Below are 18,866 nucleotides of genomic sequence, written 5' to 3' on the forward strand. Positions count from 1 at the left end.
GTAAGAGAACAAGTGGTCGACCTGCCATCCGAAGCTGCTGCTGATGATGATGACGACATGGTTGATGCCTATATGTATCTGCGCCGGTCACATGCGATCAAGCCGATGCCTGTCTGGACACTTTCACGCAGTTTTTTGAACAATGTAAGGGCAGTGAAAAATATCTAAAAAGTTAAGTGCGTTTGTACTGGCCAGTCAATTTTCATGGCAGACTAAAAGAAAAATAACGCTTTGTAACAGTTAACAGTGCCTAATGCACGCAATTGAAGTGTGTGCAGTGTCCCCACTCAGTATTCAGTAAATGCCTATAATTGCAGTTGTTTTTCCCCTGAAAGGTTACTTCATTCATTTGTTGTCATCTATGAGGTATCTGAACACTCTGCATCCTCAAAAACAAATTTCTGAACCACTCCTGATTAGACGAACTTCTGATAAGATGAACAATTTTCATAGTCCCTTGGAGTTCGTCTTAAAGAGAGTGTACTGTATGTTGTCTGCAACTAAAGCTATTCATTAATGAAAATCCAAAATACAAAAAAAAAAAAGCAACAAAAGTTTCCACAATGCTATTTAGTGTACTTTTAATGAATGCTCTTGATGAAGTGTTTTTTGTAGCCAGGAACTTCTCAGTGTAGTCTATGTTTTCACATCTGCAGACGCGACTTTATTCACTCATGGCTCAGTGTTTAATTTTGGACACATTTTCCTCAGTTTTGTTTCCTTGTACCACTCAACAGCACAGACTGCACTACCTTTCCAACACTTTGTCCGCTCACTGGTCTACGTTTCCACACCTGCAGATGCGACATTATTCACTCATGGCTCAGTGCTTAATTTTGGCATCATATGTTGAGATGACCAGCTACTATTTTGACACAACATTTTCCTCACTGTTTTTTCGTCGTACCGCTTAAAGGCGTCCACCCTCCGGTTGAAAATATTTTCTTCCCCGGTGACTGTGAGACTTCGCCCCTGGAACGCAAGGCCGCAAAATTTTTTGAAAACAGTAGCTAATAACGCAGTTACAGCCACCCCAATTACCCGATTCTGTCGTGTTTCTCTCCTTCCGTTCCCTCGCAAAGGTTTTTCACTCTCCTACCCGGTCGTCTAGCCTCCGCAAGACAAATTCCCCTTCCTCCTCCGCGTTTGGCGGGAGGTGTGGCGCGGCACTCCGCCTGCGAGAAAAAAAAAAGAAAAGAAAACGGGCGAGGGAGCGCGCCTCTGGATTCAGTCGGGCCGTGGCGAGGGAAAAGCGCGCAGCGAGCGGTAGACACCCATCCTTCACCCTCAGAAAGTGAGACGGACCAATAAACGTAGTTCGCGAGAAGTACGTCATTACTGTGGCTCAATGGGCTAGCGCAGGAAATGGGGAAGCTGGCTTCCCGAAGAAGAGCATGAGAGAGCTTTGATTTGTATTTTCGTTGCTTTGCGGCGCGCTTGTCACTGTAACATTTTGCACAGACTATCTCCGGTACCTGATTGAAACACTGGGCTCCTTCGCCTAAAAGGTCCTTCCCTGGACAGTGGCCCTTTAACAGCACAGCCTGCACTACTCTTCCAACACTTGTCCACTCACTGGCTGCTGCATCCTTTCCAAGTGAGCATCAACTGAGCGTAGCAAATTTGTACCAGAGTGTTCGATCTAAACATCTGCCTGATCAGTGATCTGTTTCCAAATCCAATATATTCCACTCTGCAGTTGTAAACTGTGATAGCGCCGAGTACATGACTCGCTACTTGCGCATCATGTGAACAGATAGAAGCAGCGGATTAGCAACTGCTCACTACAAAAACGGGTCAGAACGAATAAACGTCTTTTTGTCCTGTGCCGGCCTCTCCTGAATCTCTGGATAGGGCAGCTCTGCTGCCGATCTCTCAAGAACGCAGAATAAAATCTTCCTCGTGATGGCAATGTTTGAGTAGACCTCAGCTGATGTGAAAAAACTTCAAGTGGTCACGATTATTATGAAGTGCTCAATTATGGTTCCGTTTCCTTCAAATTTATTCCCTTCTTCGCTGCTTCCCTCAAGGTGTGATTTGGCTGTCCACCCTGACTGAAATATTTATTACTGCTTACTTTTTTTCATAACCAACTGTAACTTATATATGTTTGCTCAAATCAGTCCTATTAATGAACCAACTAGTGACTTTGAACATTTTCTATAACTGCACGTGATATTACCACTATTACTGAGCTTCAGTCTTTAGTTGTCCTAACAGATATTTTTATATACATGTGTTTCTACACTGAGTGAATCACACCCCTCAACTTCACGCAGCAGCTAGCCATAGAACAGAGACACCAATACCTCTCTGGCACCCTTGCTTTCCACACAGCTGCATTTATTTCCTCTGCCCATAATATCCACAGGCAGAGCACCATTTATTTAATGTTCACTGCAATCACACTCTTGCTCAAACACACTGACCTTAATTACAGATGTACTATAAGCTAGCAGTCCTATTTTGCTCACGTTTGTCCCTTAGTGCCGCCGTCAAGCGTCCTTTCCTCCTGTGCAGCACTCTTTTTATCACCTTCTGTCAAGGTGTCCTTTTTCTCCGCACTCTCTGCATCTTCCTTGGCTTTCTTGACATAGTTCCATGGCATTATTTCAGATTTAGCTTCTGCAAGCTTCAGGAAGTCATAACCTTTGAGAGCCTCCTTGGATGGTTGTAGCACGGTGAACACTCCAAAGTACTTGATCACATTACGCACATCCTGCTCGCTGAGGTTATACTGTGTGGCCAGGGCTTGCGGCGTAAACTTGGCAGGGTTATCCTGCGCATCGGCGAGCAGCTGCGTCGCCTGGCCCAGTGTCAGTTTGCCCCGTGGCACCACACTTGGCTCAAAGAAGCCAAACTTTCGCTGCTTCGGTGTGGTTCGGCTCTGTGGAAGCGGTCGCTCAGACTTGGACGGCGGTGGAGCATCCTGGACCTGTGTCATGCAACGTAGGACTCTTTAGTGGTGACTGGAGACGCTCCTCTGATAACCACAGAACCTCCTGGAGCATGGACGCCACGTAAAAGCTTAACTTCTAGACAAAAATAAAAAAATGCTTCCTTGGCTCACATGCATCAACTGAGCCCAGAAAATTTGTATAACACTTGTCATTTTCAACATTTCTCCGATACCTATCAGTAATGTTTCTCCAGTGTTAGTGCATTGAAGTAAAAAACCACTCTATAGATTGTGCACACGTTTGTCCCAATTCCTTTTTTTCTTTATGCCTCAGTGCAGTAATTCATTTAGCAATGGCTTCCATGACCAGAAGACTTTATTGCAAGCACCTGCAGCTACCAAGCTACTCCCTATTAGGTGGAAACAGAAAATTACACTCCTGCACAAATACCATGCACAAAAGACGATGCACACTTAACTAAGGGTATTCACAGTGAGAAAGGTAGTTAACTGTGCTCCTGCCTGGGGTAGAGAAACAGTACAAGTCACAAGAATCAATGGCCAACTCTCTGTACAAGTAGGATATTTATTTAATCAATTTTATATTTTTTTCTTTTGAGACAAGATACACGAACAGAGAAGGCTTTTGACAGGATGTATGCTGGAATTAGCACCTAAAGCATCACATTCACCACTATTCGTAAACTCATATGCAAAGTTAAGTTAGACCGTATATTAAGCGGCAGCACCAGCAATACTGCAGTATACACCTGTGTAAAAGTATGTACAATTGCACACAGCAAGAACACATCTAAAATGCAACGCTTATATTTTTCTTTTTCCACTTACAAAAAGAAGCACAACACGAGTTTTTTGCAGTTGGCGTCTGATGGACGTGAAGTTAAATCATCATGACATATAAAACCATTAAGGGTCATTCTGAAGAAAGATAACTAACCAAAATGCATGATGAAATTATGATGCTAACAAAAAGATATTTGCAAAACAAGTAAAATCAAGCATGCTATCAGTGGTAAATTCTGAACCTAAACAAGTGCATAGAGATAAGAAAACTGGAAGCAACCCCCTGAGAGGAGCCCTTGGCATCATACACACTGGTATGCACAAAAAAGAAATTGGGCTGGAGATGCGCAGACATTAATATACTTAGAAAGTGTTGGAAGCATTCTATACATTGAGGGGTTCTGAACATGTAACGCAATCCTAGTTTTCCTACATAAATGAATTCCAACTTTTATGTTTCACAATGATTACCACATGTCTGTTCTCTGGTGTTGAGTGTACCTTTGTTCTATATTTTATGCCAATCCTGCCACATTCTAGTTCATGTCTGTTGCTTGCATCATGAAAATCATTTCAGTCAACTGCGGGTACCTGCAAGGGTGAGTAGGTATGAGCTGCTTTGGTTGTGCTTTAACAGCTTTCTCAATATGCAAACACTGTCTATGATGGCGAAGTGCCTCTAAGCAACGTGGAAAGGAACATTTCAAAGCTGTCACTTCTCAGCCTCCACCACAATGTTGATAGCCCGCCTCCTGTTGACAGTCGCTGTTCACAAGTCAACAAGCACTTCTGTTTCAGATACACACAATGCCTTAAGGCGCAGTGCAAGCCACAAAACTTAGCTGGGGTTTAGCTTTAGTTAAACCCGGTAGGTTGCGTAAGCAAAGCTGACGTAGCCTTTCTTTTTGTTCTTTCTTTCTTCTTCTTCTGCAGCGCGGCGTGGCTACCGACTGGGTTTACCTGACGGCTTGAAGAAGGGCCCCATTTGCGGTTGCTCTAAAGGTCAAATGTGGCTAACGGCCGAGTTTACGCGACAGGCTGAAACCTAGTGTAGTATTGCTTACGCAATAAAAACTGAATTTGCTATTAATCTGCCCTCTACAGTCATTCATTTTGATGAAGCAGCAGAAGCATTTGAGAATGCAGCTAGCTTAATGAAAATATTTCTCAGCAGCTTTGGAAACATAAATAATATTAACTGCTTTACAGCACAGGAAAGGTGCAGTGTCTGTCACAATTTTTCTGTGGACCGCATTGTAAGAGAAAGGAGAAAAGTGGTACTGAAAGCAGTGGTGCCTTAGTGGAGTGCTACGGAGTAATTTCGACCACCTGGGGATCATTAACGTGTATTGACCTCACACAGCAAATGGACACCTCTCCGATTAACCTCTATCGAAATGTGGCCGCAGTTGGCCGGGTTCGAACTTGGGTACTCCGGTACAGTAGTCGGGCATCTTAACCACTGCGCCACCACGGCAGGGCAAGACATCAAAACAACCATAAATAGCGCTTACAGGCAGGGAGCGAGTGAGGTTGCAACTGACAAGTTCATAAGCAATGCTTCTGCTTTGAGGCCTTTTTTTTTTTTAATCCCAGAATTCCATCAGACTTGTCTACATCATGTGTGAATAGCAACATATGAGCATACACACCTGTGCCTGTGGATCCGAAGAGACCACATATGAGCATACACACCTGTGCCTGTGGATCCGAAGAGACCACCTTAACGCTCCGCAGCCGCTCCAAGAGGTCCTCCCGCTTTTCCAGCACCTTGCTTGCATCTGCAGGATTCCAAGAATGTCGAAATCAGTTATTATTGCAAAAGCAATACTCCGACAACCAAAGCGAGTCCTCGGGTGGCCGCAGCTACGGTCATCTCATAAAAAGATCATCCTGCCATGACATTCGAATTCACGTTACCCCTATGCCACGGACAGGAGCTGCCAACTTCGCTCGCTCCTTTCATATGGGAGGGTGATATCAGAATCAGCCTGCCAGAACCATTTGCATTCTTGTTACCCCTACAACATGAAGGCATGTCCATACGGCTTGGTTGAAGTGTGACTTTATATGTAGGCTGGTAGCTTACGCTCTCGCGTCATACTGTTAAAGGATGAGCTTAAGTGTCCCCAATAATATAGCACCTTACACTGATAGGGGATGATAGGGGAATAATGAAGCATGCAAAATAAGCTTCCATCATTGCTTTCGCAATTCAACTAGGGTTAACCAGGGCTGCACCACAACTAACTTTTTTAGTTATTCCGCATACTTTCAAGGCCCATAGGAAAGAGTGGTATTATTATCACATTATTTCCACTACAGAACATAAATAAATAATGAAAGTATACAGCACTTTGGACAACGATCTTGAAATTAGTGGTGCCACAAATGGAATCTCGGGGAGCGGGAAGGCATTTTTATGCAGTGGCAGTTCTCAGTAAAAAGAACGAATGGTACAAATTATTGTGGCAGAATGGCACTTCAATTTCGTGCTGACAGTCAATGCAATGTGAGATGTAACTAGGTGTGGTGAAAATATTTTCTACCAGGAAAAGAGTAAGGTAGCATACTTTATGAAAAAGACAGAGGCAACAGTAATTACTATGTTGCAAAAGGTCAGAGAGATCTAGTGTTTTTTTTTTTCATTTTTTTCCGGTCTCTGATGCTAGAATCGCATGAGTAATAACAGGAAATAAAATAAGAGGCATGCTCTTGATTGCAAAGTCGCAATGGGGCCAGTTAGTCGTAATTTGTTTATGGAATTAGCATGCTACACTAGGGAAGAGAACACAAATGAGATGCACAAAACAAGCACACGCTGACAACTAGGATTTATTCAGACAAATGGTATACTAAAAGTAGTCCATGCGTCCGCTCCATTCAAAGTACTCATGCAAACTCAAGCAGGCCGGGCCCCATATGACACAAGCATGCTCCAAAATACGGATAGTGTAAGCTTTATTGAGGTGGCTGCTGTTGCAAAGTTGCGCTTTAGATAGCCTAATGTTTGGTTAGCATTGCTAGTGATATTCACAACATGAACGTTCCATAAACGATTGCTAGCAATATGCTGGCCAAGATACTGATAGCAGTTAGCAACTGACAGTACAGCACCATCAATAGAATATGAGAGAATATCAAAAGCGGCAGAGCGGCAAGAAACACGCATAATTTTGCATCCTAGTATTGTTAAGATTCATCAGACGTTTGTTATACCAACTAGATACAAGTATGAATCAGAGATATAGTTAAGAAGGTCATTAATGTAGATTGCACAATGATAACAGCTCAAAACCATTCACTGGGGCAGAGGGCGAGCTTGTATGTGCGCTTTTTGCCTAAATTAACACTTTAAAATACACTTCAAATTCTTTTTTTTTTTTTCTTGTTCTATTCTTCATAACTGCCTTTCAAATAGAGGACCTTTCTTACAAGACCAGGAGCCTCTGCGTGCTTTTTCTTTTTCTTTTAAGTTGCGAGAAGTGAGAAGTTCATGATTTGCTGTGTATCTCTCTCTCTCTCTCACACACACGCGCGCGCGCGCGCCCACACACACACACACGCACACGCGCGCGCGCGCGCGCACACACACACACACACACACACACACACACACACACACACACACACACACACACACACACACACACACACACACACACACACACACACACACACACACACACACACACACACACACACACACACACACACACACACACACACACACACACACACACATCCGACTGAAGGGCTTTCGCTACGATTTTTAGGGAGCAAAGGCGCTATGAAACACGCACAGCAAAGCGCATAGTTCGTTTGAAGGTCAACTTCACACCAGTACGGCAGGAACATCAGAAACCTTAAAATTTTCAGCCTTCAGTTGGCATTATGATTGGGAAGATTACGTATAAATAAGAAGCACCAACTGAGGCTCAAAACGTCCTTACCGGCTAGTCCCATCTCGGTTTCATGCTTGGCATCACTCGGGTGGCGTGGGGCCGGCTTCGGTTTCTCAGCACTGATAACCTTCCGAACACGGTTCTCGATGTTGAAGTCCCTCACGGGTTTGCTAGCGAAATATGCTAGCCGGTTGCCCATGTCCAGGGTTCAAGCGATCTCATCTGTGTAAGCTCACTTTGCAATACCACATGCACCACATGGGATTTCCCAATAAAGTTATTAAGCGCTGCGTTAGCCGCACCGCTGGCACTGCATGGATTGACTCGGATTGAAGCGACCTTAGGACGTTTTTTTCTTCTTAACATCCTTTATTTAGGCTGTAATCAAAGTTTTAATTTCTTTTATTCTTTTCAGCTAAACACTAAAACATTTTAATTGTAACATGAGACGACTACTTTAAATTTGCGGTTGCCTTGCAACCAGCGTCCGTCGTTAGGCAACGGTCATACCGAAACAAAACTGCCGCCTCGTTCGTCGCGCTGCGTCCGCATTCCAAATCTACAAAATCTTTGTGCGCGACTGTTACTTTCGCAGTCAGACTGTTTTATTCGTTTAGGGATGGCTGTGACCATGGAGCGGGTACATTTGGTGCCGTCAGATGACGACGATCTATATTCGGGCTACAACGAGTTTGATCCGTCACTAGACGCAGATGTAAGTTGCCAAGGCGGCGTACCCAAATCAGGGCAGGTTCACTGAATTCATTTTATGTAATAGCGCTGTCCAAGCGAAATAATAAACAATTCATGACAGTTTGCGTGGAGGACTCCTGACGCATTAAATAGTGCTTTAGGTTAAAAAGCTGCGTGGATCTTGCTCTGTGGTCACAGCGCGACATATCAATTTTATTCCTCTCGATCGCTTCGCTGAAAATATCTTTAAACTGGCTTGCAGGGTTTTACACGAGACGATGGATTCCAGCAAACTACTAGGACAAGTTACAGCCGTCGACCTCCGGTAAGAGTATTAATTAAACTTTCTTGAAAAACGAGGACTTAAGCAATGAAGCATTAACCCATATGGACTAGCTCTGTTCATTTTCTTTTTTCCAACTTTTCCCAGATCTCTGATAACCTAAAGAACCCCAGGTGGTCAAAATTTCCGGAGTCCTAACGGCGTCTCTCATAGCCTGAGTTGCTTTGGGACGTTAAACCCTGCAAGCCAAACCAAACCAAACCAAACCTAATTTCAAACTATATATACTCATTTTCCTAGTTTCTTCTAATTGAAACTGTTCTTTGTGCAGAACTGAAATTCGCAGTTCTTATTTACGTTCAGCTCGATCAGAACGAAAAAAAAATGTAAATAAACGTCGTATATAATTCACATCCCATTTTTAAACGTTTAAATGGCTGTAGGACTCAGTGGATGCCTTATAATCTCGATACTTTTTTCTTCATCAAAGCGCTAAAGAGACAAACTATACATTAACTTGTTCTTTTTAAAGAGAAACGGTCAGAGTATGATTACAAACACTGCAGTACACCACTGCGCGTGTCAAGGAGAAGTTAATTTTCAGCTTTCCATTCTTTTCGCAGTGACAATAAGCAAAATAATTCACAGAAAGAACGACGTACGCATGCAACATAGCTGTTGTTTTTTTTCGTCATTGTTTCTGAACCAACACACAGCTTTGCGCGCGATACGGTTTTGCCTTACTCCCATATATCATCTCTCATTTTACTGCGCTGAACTCAACCCCGTAGCAGCTAGTGCCAGACAGGCGGAGACATAAAATGAGGGGCGCATACGCTGGTCATTGAACCATCGACTGCCAAGAAAACGAGTTACACAAAGCGATTTATAAATGTGCGCTCAGAGAAAAAAAGTGCTTGATGGTGCGCTACGAAAAAATTAAACCTGGAGCATATAAATGGGGAACGCGCCTGTATATGCTGACTAATCAAGTGAAAGTGAAAAAGTGCCGTTCGTAGTGTTTAAGAGATTACTGTTTCGAAACGATCTACAGCACAACGAAGGCACTTGTTTATTCTGGAACTCGGACTAGACAATTGGTTTCAAAGACAACGTGAGCACTGGTATTATGCATGCACATAGGTAATAATTAAGGTATTAGGTAATCTGTCCCTATATAAATCAGAAGATTGGCTCAGTTTGCCACATTTAGTGTGGCATTGCAGGAAGTGCTTTAGGACGCTGTGAAACAGCGTTCTGAAATTATTCTTCTACGTTGCTTTCGTTAAACTACGCATACTTCACTTCACCATTTATAGCCCTCAAAATTTGCACTCTGTTAATTCAGGCAGCCCTTTTCATGAGTCCACAATGCGGAACTGTGCCAAATCACTGACCTCTGCAGTAATTAATAAACTGCTGCGAGAACCGCTGAGATAATTCCGACCGGCCGTCCATACAGGCTCCGAATCCGCGAAGAAGCAAGTTATCAAGAAACTAGAAATCTATATGTGAATGCAAATTGACTGCTCGAGCGAGATTGATTTATAGAAGGGGAAAGGCATGATTGTTATATTGTCGCCAGATGGTGAGAATACTGCTTATGTTTACATGGCTTCACCATAATTCTAGCTGAAGAAAGAGGCGCACAAGCCAACCATACTAACACAGTGTTTCCTATACTTGTTTCAGACCAGTTCCGGATTCCACGCAGGAATGCCAAGCACCAGTACGGGCGTAAGTGTTCTGGGTTGTTTTGAGACAGCGTGAAGAAGGTTTATTTTAAAGAAGCCAGGAAATAATTTTTTTTCGGGCGATGCTGTTTCTCATATATCGACGCATATTTTTTTAAGGCGAAAGCCTTACTATTTTTATCAGCGGCGGGAGCAGGAGTATAATAATAATAATAATAATAATAATAATAATAATAATAATAATAATAATAATAATAATAATAATAATAATAATAATAATAATAATAATAATAATAATTAATAATTGGTTCACAGGAATGGTTCACACTTGCTCCGTGGACACCTGAATATGAGATGGAATTGGTGCAAAAGATATAAGGTGATTTCGTACAAAATTATGACGCAACCGTTTGAATTGTGCAGCGTTCAGGATGGTGTCATACCGTTTTGCTTCGCACTTTGAATTTATATGCTTGCGAAGTTGGAGTCTAGTTTCCGATAAGGTATTCGAACCGATTACATATTACCTCTATGACGTTAACTGGAAGCGTAGTGGTTCATAGATACTGCGTCTTTCCTTTCCCGAAAACCAAACCAACTACAGCCTTTAATTAAATAATAGTAATAATAGCAATAATGATAATTGGGTTACATGAAAAGGAGGGCGCAGTATCTGTCACTTGTTCTGTAAACTGATTTATAAAACTGATTTATTTGTAGGAAAGGAAAGGCACGGTAACTGTCTCACTTGTTTTCTGTGAACACCGCAACCGCGCCGTAAGGGAAGGGAGGAAGGCTGGAGTGAAAGTGGAAAGAGAGAAAGAGGAGCCGTAGTGGAGGGCTACGGAGTAATTTCGACCACCTGGGGATCTTTAACGTGCGCTGACATCTCACAGCACACGGACGCCTCTTCGTTTCGCCTCCATCGAAACGCAGCCGCCGAGGTCGGGTTCGAACCCGGGACACCTGAACCGCGCCGCAAGCAAAGGGAGGAAGGTGGAAGAGAAGTAGAGAAGTGGGTAGAGAGAGTAAGGGGCTTTCGGCACCCTGGGGACCGTTAATGTCTACAGTCTGACATCGCATACACGCACACGGACGCGCCTCTCCTTTTCGTCTCCACCGAAACGCAGCCGCCGGCGGTCGGGTTTTTGGTTCACAGGAAGGGAAAGGCGTAGTATCTGCCACACTTGCTCTGTGGTCGCCTGGACCGCGCCGTAAGGGAAGGGAGGAAGGTGGGAGTGAAAGTGGAAAGAAAGAAAAGGGAGCCGTAGTGGAGGGCTACGGAGTAATTTCGACCACATGGGGATCTTTAACGTGCGCTGACATCGCACAGCACACGGACGCCATCTTCCGGCGGTCGGGATCGAATGGGTACTCCGGCACAGTAGCCGGGCGCCTTAACCACTGCACCACCGCTGCGGGGCTATTTTGTCTTAGATAACTGCAGAATTTGCACTACAGAAATGCGTAAGCCTGAGCGTTGCTGTGTTGTCCGCGAGATGTGTCAGCGGGATTCCGCGAGTGATACTGCGCCTTTCCTTTCCTGTAAACCAGTTGTAGAACGCTGGTGGACTTTGATGCGTTCAACAAAACGCTGGTTGTTTTCGACAAGGGGCGCGCGATCAACCGCGTGCAGCAGCAACGCTCAGGATTTCGCATTTCTGCACTGTAGATTCTGTGGTGCACTCGGAGTTTTCAAGACTGCAGTTGGTTGACTCCCGCTCTTTACACACTTTCTAACCATTCTCACCAATTTGTGCACGCAAATAGAGCCCTTTTCTGCTCGTTCAGAAGCAAACATTTCAAATTTCCCACTACCGGAAGTTGGGCTTGTAATAGGCATTTGAGTGCGACCAACGCCTCCGACCAACGCCTCCGACCAACGCCTCCACCCTTTGAGCATCGACATTGCCCATTCAGGCTATTTTGACGTTCATCCATCTATTTTAGCGGTCATCTTGGATCCATTTTTTGCACTTAATTAGCTCTAATTCATTGAATAATTGACCTAAATTGACCTTCTTAATTCCGGTGCACCGTTGTTTGATGCTCTATCCGATGATGACACCCTATTGTTTTCCGCTATACAAAATATTTCTCTTGTCGCAGATCAGTACAGGACACGTCAAAACCATTGACCTTGCCAAAACTTTCAACATACCTTCTTAATACTTATGCAATAAAATTTGTTTTATAGGCAAGGAAAGGCGCTGTATCGCCAAACCTACTCTGTGGACACCTCAACCGCGTCGTAAGGGAAGGGAAGGAAGTGGGAGTGAAAGCAGAAAGAGACAAAAAAGGTGCCGTAGTGGAGGGCTGCGGAGCAATTTCGACCACGTGGGGATCATTTACGTGTGTTTCAATGGAGGCGAAACGAAGTGGCATCCGTGTACTGTGCGATCAGTTGTTTCGTGGCTGTCTCATGCAGACAGAAGAGAAAATAGACAATGGTCGTCGTCCACGACCACCGAAGCGGTGGAGGGTGCAATGACGGCCTACAACAGATAAAAATTCAATGACAGGTCAGTCCCCGCCGCAAGGGGCGGTTACCTACCTGTCCCAGCCCCATCAGGGGAAGCGCACCTACCCTTGCTAGAGATGCATATGTTGTTGGTTCGATTCAAACTTGATTATAAGATGGGTACTAAAATGGAAAGCGAAATGGTATGACACCATGGTGTCATACCATTTCGCTTTATTTTGTTCAAGGTGCATCTTGAACAAAATACAACTGCGTCATAATTTGGACACAAAATCAAATAATAAAAATATGTTTTCAGGAAGGAATAATAATAATAATAATAATAATAATAATAATAATAATAATAATAATAATAATAATAATAATAATAATAATAATAATAATAATAATAATAATAATAATAATAATAATAATAGCTTCAAACCATTTCGCTTTATTTTGTTCAAGATGCACCTTGAACAAAATACAACTGCGTCATAATTTGGACACAAAATCAAATAATAAAAATATGTTTTCAGGAAGGAATATTAATAATAATAATAATAATAATAGCTTCACTTGATTATAAGAGGGGTACTAAAATGGAAAGCGAAATGGTATGACACCATGGTGTCATACCATTTTGCTTTATTTTGTTCAAAGTGCATCTTGAACAAAATACAACTGCGTCATAATTTGGACACAAAATCAAATAATAAAAATATGTTTTCAGGAAGGAATATTAATAATAATAATAATAATAATAATAGCTTCAAACCATTTCGCTTTATTTTGTTCAAGGTGCACCTTGAACAAAATACAACTGCGTCATAATTTGGACACAAAATCAAATAATAAAAATATGTTTTCAGGAAGGAATATTAATAATAATAATAATAATAATAGCTTCACTTGATTATAAGAGGGGTACTAAAATGGAAAGCGAAATGGTATGACACCATGGTGTCATACCATTTTGCTTTATTTTGTTCAAAGTGCATCTTGAACAAAATACAACTGCGTCATAATTTGGACACAAAATCAAATAATAAAAATATGTTTTCAGGAAGGAATATTAATAATAATAATAATAATAATAATAGCTTCAAACCATTTCGCTTTATTTTGTTCAAGGTGCATCTTGAACAAAATACAACTGCGTCATAATTTGGACACAAAATCAAATAATAAAAATATGTTTTCAGGAAGGAATATTAATAATAATAATAATAATAATAATAGCTTCAAACTTGATTATAAGATGGGTACTAAAATGGAAAGCGAAATGGTATGACACCATGGTGTCATACCATTTTGCTTTATTTTGTTCAAGGTGCATCTTGAACAAAATACAACTGCCTCATAATTTGGACACAAAATCAAATAATAAAAATATGTTTTCAGGAAGGAATATTATTAATAATAATAATAATAATAATAGCTTCAAACTTGATTATAAGATGGGTACTAAAATGGAAAGCGAAATGGTATGACACCATGGTGTCATACCATTTTGCTTTATTTTGTTCAAGGTGCATCTTGAACAAAATACAACTGCGTCATAATTTGGACACAAAATCAAATAATAAAAATATGTTTTCAGGAAGGAATAATAATAATAATAATAATAATAATAATAATAGCTTCAAACTTGATTATAAAATGGGTACTAAAATGGAAAGCGAAATGGTATGACACCATGGTGTCATACCATTTTGCTTTATTTTGTTCAAGGTGCATCTTGAACAAAATACAACTGCGTCATAATTTGGACACAAAATCAAATAATAAAAATATGTTTTCAGGAAGGAATATTATTAATAATAATAATAATAATAGCTTCAAACTTGATTATAAGATGGGTACTAAAATGGAAAGCGAAATGGTATGACACCATGGTGTCATACCATTTTGCTTTATTTTGTTCAAGGTGCATCTTGAACAAAATACAACTGCGTCATAATTTGGACACAAAATCAAATAATAAAAATATGTTTTCAGGAAGGAATATTATTAATAATAATAATAATAATAGCTTCAAACTTGATTATAAGATGGGTACTAAAATGGAAAGCGAAATGGTATGACACCATGGTGTCATACCATTTTGCTTTATTTTGTTCAAGGTGCATCTTGAACAAAATACAATTGCGTCATAATTTGGACACAAAATCAAATAATAAAAATATGTTTTCAGGAAGGAATATTAATAATAATAATAATAATAATAGCTTCAAACTTGATTATAAAATGGGTACTAAAATGGAAAGCGAAATGGTATAACACCATGGTGTCATACCATTTTGCTTTATTTTGTTCAAGGTGCATCTTGAACAAAATACAACTGCGTCATAATTTGGACACAAAATCAAATAATAAAAATATGTTTTCAGGAAGGAATATTAATAATAATAATAATAATAATAGCTTCAAACCATTTCGCTTTATTTTGTTCAAGGTGCATCTTGAACAAAATACAACTGCGTCATAATTTGGACACAAAATCAAATAATAAAAATATGTTTTCAGGAAGGAATATTATTAATAATAATAATAATAATAGCTTCAAACTTGATTATAAGATGGGTACTAAAATGGAAAGCGAAATGGTATGACACCATGGTGTCATACCATTTTGCTTTATTTTGTTCAAGGTGCATCTTGAGCAAAATACAACTGCGTCATAATTTGGACACAATATCAAATAATACAAATATGTTTTCAGGAAGGAATAATAATAATAATAATAATAATAATAATAATAATAATAATAATAATAATAATAATAATAATAATAATAATATAAGCTCATTGGAAAAGAAATGCGCAGTATCTGTCACACTTATTTCGTGTCCCCTGAACTGATTGATTGATTTATAGGAAGGGAAAGGCGCGGTAACTGTCTCACGTGTTTCTGTCGACACCTCAACCGCGCCTTAAGGGAAGGGAAAAAAACTGATTTATTTATAGGAAGGGAAAGGCACGGTAACTGTCTCACTTGTTTTTCTGTGGACACCGCAACTGCGCCGTAAGGGAAGGGAGGAAGATGGGAGTGAAAGTGGAAAGAGAGAAAGAGGAGCCGTAGTGGAGGGCTACGGAGTAATTTCGACCACCTGGGGATCTTCGTGCGCTGACATCGCACAGCAAACGGACGCCTCTTCGTTTCGCGTCCATCGAAACGCAGCCGCCGAGGTCGGGTTCGAACCCGCGTACTCCGGCACAGTAGTCGGGCGTCTTACCACTGCACCACCCCGGCGGGGCTAAGGGAAGGGAGGAAAGTAGGAGTGAAAGTGGAAAGAGAGAAAGAGGAGCCGTAGTGGAGGGCTACGGAGTAATTTCGACCACCTGGGGATCTTCGTGCGCTGACATCGCACAGCAAACGGACGCCTCTTCGTTTCGCGTCCATCGAAACGCAGCCGCCGAGGTCGGGTTCGAACCCGAGTACTCCGTCACAGCAGTTGGGCGTCTTATCACTGGACCAGACCGACGGGCCGTGTCCCCTGAACTGCGCCTTACGGGAAGGGAAGAAAATGGGAGAGAAAGTGGGAGACGTAGAGGAGCTGTTGTTGAGGGCTTCGGAATAATTTCGGTCACCTGGGATCTAACATACACTAACAATGCACAGCACCACAATCACCTGACAGCACACGGAAGCCTCTCTGTTTCTCCTCCATCGAAATGCATCGGATCTGTATCGGATCTGTGCGCTGATGTCTCACTGGCTAATATCGGGTGTGTGAGGATGGAAAGCGAGAACGAAAACGATTGATGGTGATTGGTATGATAGAAGCTATACGATAGATATCGATAGAGGTAATGATTAATGATAATGACTAATAAAATGATCATAAAATGACTACAGAACGGCCAATATGTCAAACAACTTGTAATAACCGTAACTACCGTAACTGACTGGAAATGAGTAAACATGCGTAAGTAATGACTACAATGACTAGTGATGACTCAGCATGACTACGGAACGACACGTCAAACGACGACTTGACGACTTGCAATGGACGCAACTGACTGGAAATGAGCAAATATGCTTGGCTGTGAGTGGTAATGACTACAATGACTAAGTATGACTTAGCATGACTGCGGAACGACCAGTATGTCAAACGACGATTTGTAATGGTCGAAACTGACTGGAGATGAGTAAACATGCTTAGTTATGAGTGTAATGACTACAATTACTAGGCATGATTCAGCACGACTACTGAAAGAGGAACAGGCAATGATAGGAGAGGAAGGGTAGACTTTCGCCGTTTTCGTCTTAAGAGATATCTAAGAGGTCCTTTAATTTTTTTTCAATTTTTCAATTTGGTTCTTGTGGCATTCAAGAACGGACAATCCTGTTGTCCGGCTAATACGATAATGACCCTTGTTCCGAGGCGTGACAGAAGGGACTTTTGTCAGCGTCCGTCGACACGCCTATTACAGACGCCGAGTACGCGGCCCCCTCCCCACCTCCCTTTGTGCAGCCTCTTTTGGCTGCCCGCGGTTCCCCTCTCAGTTGGGGCTTGACTACGGGTGAGCTGTTACTGCTTGGTTTGGCAAGGTCACACTCAGGGTCAAGCCACGCACATCCTGAAGGCCCGGTTAGACCTAGTAAAATAGTGCATTCGCTGTGAATTTAGAGGTCACTGCAGAAACTGCAGCGGGAGAATGAGAAAGCATTAGTGCAACTACGACGTTTATATCATTTTTGCGGTTCAAATTTTGGTTTCCAGTTTTATTCCCCTTTTTATTTCTTGATTTCATTCATTTTTCTTGTTTTTAGTTTTTATTTTATTATTTTAACCCACTATTTACTCTAGAACTAACCGAGGAGGCCTGTATCAAGGTTGGGTTGCCTGACGTTACGTTATACAGGAGCTGCCGATTATGGGGCGTCTCCTTTCATATGGGAGGGCGATATCATAATCAGCCTGCCAGGACCCTTGCATTCACGTTATCCCTATAGGCAATGCAGACACATTCATACGGCTCGGCTAAAGTGGGTTATACGGTTATACGTCCGGTACGCTATCATGTCATATACCCTTATAGGTGGAGCTTAACTGTTCTCTGTAACTATTTGATGTTATTTGAGCAGCTAAATATTAGTTGATGAGAAAACTGTTATTCCCATCACTCGATTCAAAGGATGGCATTAGGGCCGAAAAAAATTGCTTGATCATCGTCCGGAGATCCTAGCCTTAGGCGCTCTCGTGCTAAAACCATTTTTGACATTACCACGTGATTGCTTGTGAAAACTGCCGCTCGATGCTGGCAGCCACTTGCAATTCATTTTATTGGCTGTCTAGTTTTTAAAAGCTCGGCTTCCTGCGAGAGTGGTTTCTCTGTGATTAGAATGTGGTATATCCTATCGATACAGGCCTCCTCAGTTCGTTCTAGAGTCCCTTTAATTTCAAGTCATTCAGCTATACACAGTCTCCCGTTCACTCGTCAAATATCTCGAGGGATTTTGCTAGCTTGCAGTTTAGATGAAAAAACTTATTTTCACCACCCGATTCAAAAGCTGGCGTTAAGGCCGCAAAGGCGTACTTGATCATCGTCCGGAGGCAAACAACAGTGCATCAGTGCAAGTATGGCAGTTTTCAAGTATATTCCGCGCAATTTTTATTCCTCTAGTTAGCTTTTCTCATTGTCCAGACCTACGGTGACATCTCCGCGACTTCATAGAGGCTTTACAAAAGTTACCGCCATCTAATGAAAAAGACAGAAACTGTGCGCGGCGGCCATGTTTTGTTCAGTCCGCCCGCGCCTCCCATCGAGTACGCTGTCAACGTGCGCCTGCGTGGAACTCGTCCTTGCATCGCAAGGTACATTGGAATGATCACAAGCGATTGTTTCATTTTTTAACATCACAGCAGTCACTGCTAGCACCAAGCTTTATTCGGAATGATGCCAGCATGTTGCTGCGTACCCTTCTGCAGCAAGCGCACCGTCGTAGATGCACACGGAAACAAGGTATACGCGTGTATGCGACCGCTCGTTTGTAATCCTAATCGGCTTGCATCATGTAAAACATTACTGCACGTCCCTCTGACTGGGAGCTGGCTCACAGAACGTGCTATCACTAAAACAGCAAGGTTGTTTCGCGTGCTATGGAGCTTTGTTAACT

At 42.0% G+C, this 18,866-nt stretch overlaps 2 protein-coding genes across 3 annotated transcripts in view; one reads left to right on the plus strand and one right to left on the minus strand.

Moving 5' to 3' along the window:
- Positions 1-236: 236 nt before the first annotated feature.
- On the minus strand, positions 237-7,923 carry LOC146209323 (NADH dehydrogenase [ubiquinone] 1 alpha subcomplex assembly factor 4). Of its 2 annotated transcripts, none has more exons than XM_084599614.1 (3): positions 7,657-7,796; positions 5,356-5,484; positions 237-2,935 (listed from the first exon to the last, which is right to left on the minus strand). In XM_084599614.1, exons 2-3 carry the CDS (start codon positions 5,482-5,484, stop codon positions 2,471-2,473), a joined length of 594 nt encoding a protein of 197 aa, XP_084455740.1. In that variant the 5' UTR covers positions 7,657-7,796; the 3' UTR covers positions 237-2,470. The 2 variants fall into 2 exon arrangements, with proteins under 2 accessions (XP_084455740.1, XP_084455731.1); XM_084599605.1 differs by having other exon boundaries at positions 1,215-2,935; positions 5,399-5,484; positions 7,657-7,923.
- A 235-nt stretch (positions 7,924-8,158) lies between these two features.
- nompB (intraflagellar transport protein 88-like protein nompB) overlaps positions 8,159-18,866 on the plus strand; it is an 83,097-nt gene continuing 72,389 nt past the window's right edge. The window contains exons 1-3 of the mRNA XM_084587387.1: positions 8,159-8,323; positions 8,564-8,626; positions 10,277-10,321. Coding sequence (XP_084443513.1) covers positions 8,228-8,323; positions 8,564-8,626; positions 10,277-10,321 — 204 coding nt within the window. The 5' untranslated portion in view covers positions 8,159-8,227. The remainder of the gene's footprint in view (positions 8,324-8,563; positions 8,627-10,276; positions 10,322-18,866) is intronic.

Source organism: Amblyomma maculatum, chromosome 1 (assembly GCF_055883805.1).
Source record: "Amblyomma maculatum isolate TAMU_Amacu chromosome 1, ASM5588380v1, whole genome shotgun sequence".
In the NCBI taxonomy this organism is placed as follows: Eukaryota; Metazoa; Arthropoda; class Arachnida; order Ixodida; family Ixodidae; genus Amblyomma; species Amblyomma maculatum.

What these genes read in the sequence shown, in the direction of transcription:
- LOC146209323 (XM_084599605.1), bottom strand. Translation starts at nt 7,807, where the DNA reads ATGGGCAACCGGCTAGCATATTTCGCTAGCAAACCCGTGAGGGACTTC. An exon ending in AACCGAGATGGGACTAGCCG is followed by an intron (nt 5,485 to 7,656) that starts GTAAGGACGTTT and finishes GGAATCCTGCAG; the next exon opens with ATGCAAGCAAGGTGCTGGAA. An exon ending in CTTCGGATCCACAGGCACAG is followed by an intron (nt 2,936 to 5,398) that starts GTGTGTATGCTC and finishes TGCATGACACAG; the next exon opens with GTCCAGGATGCTCCACCGCC.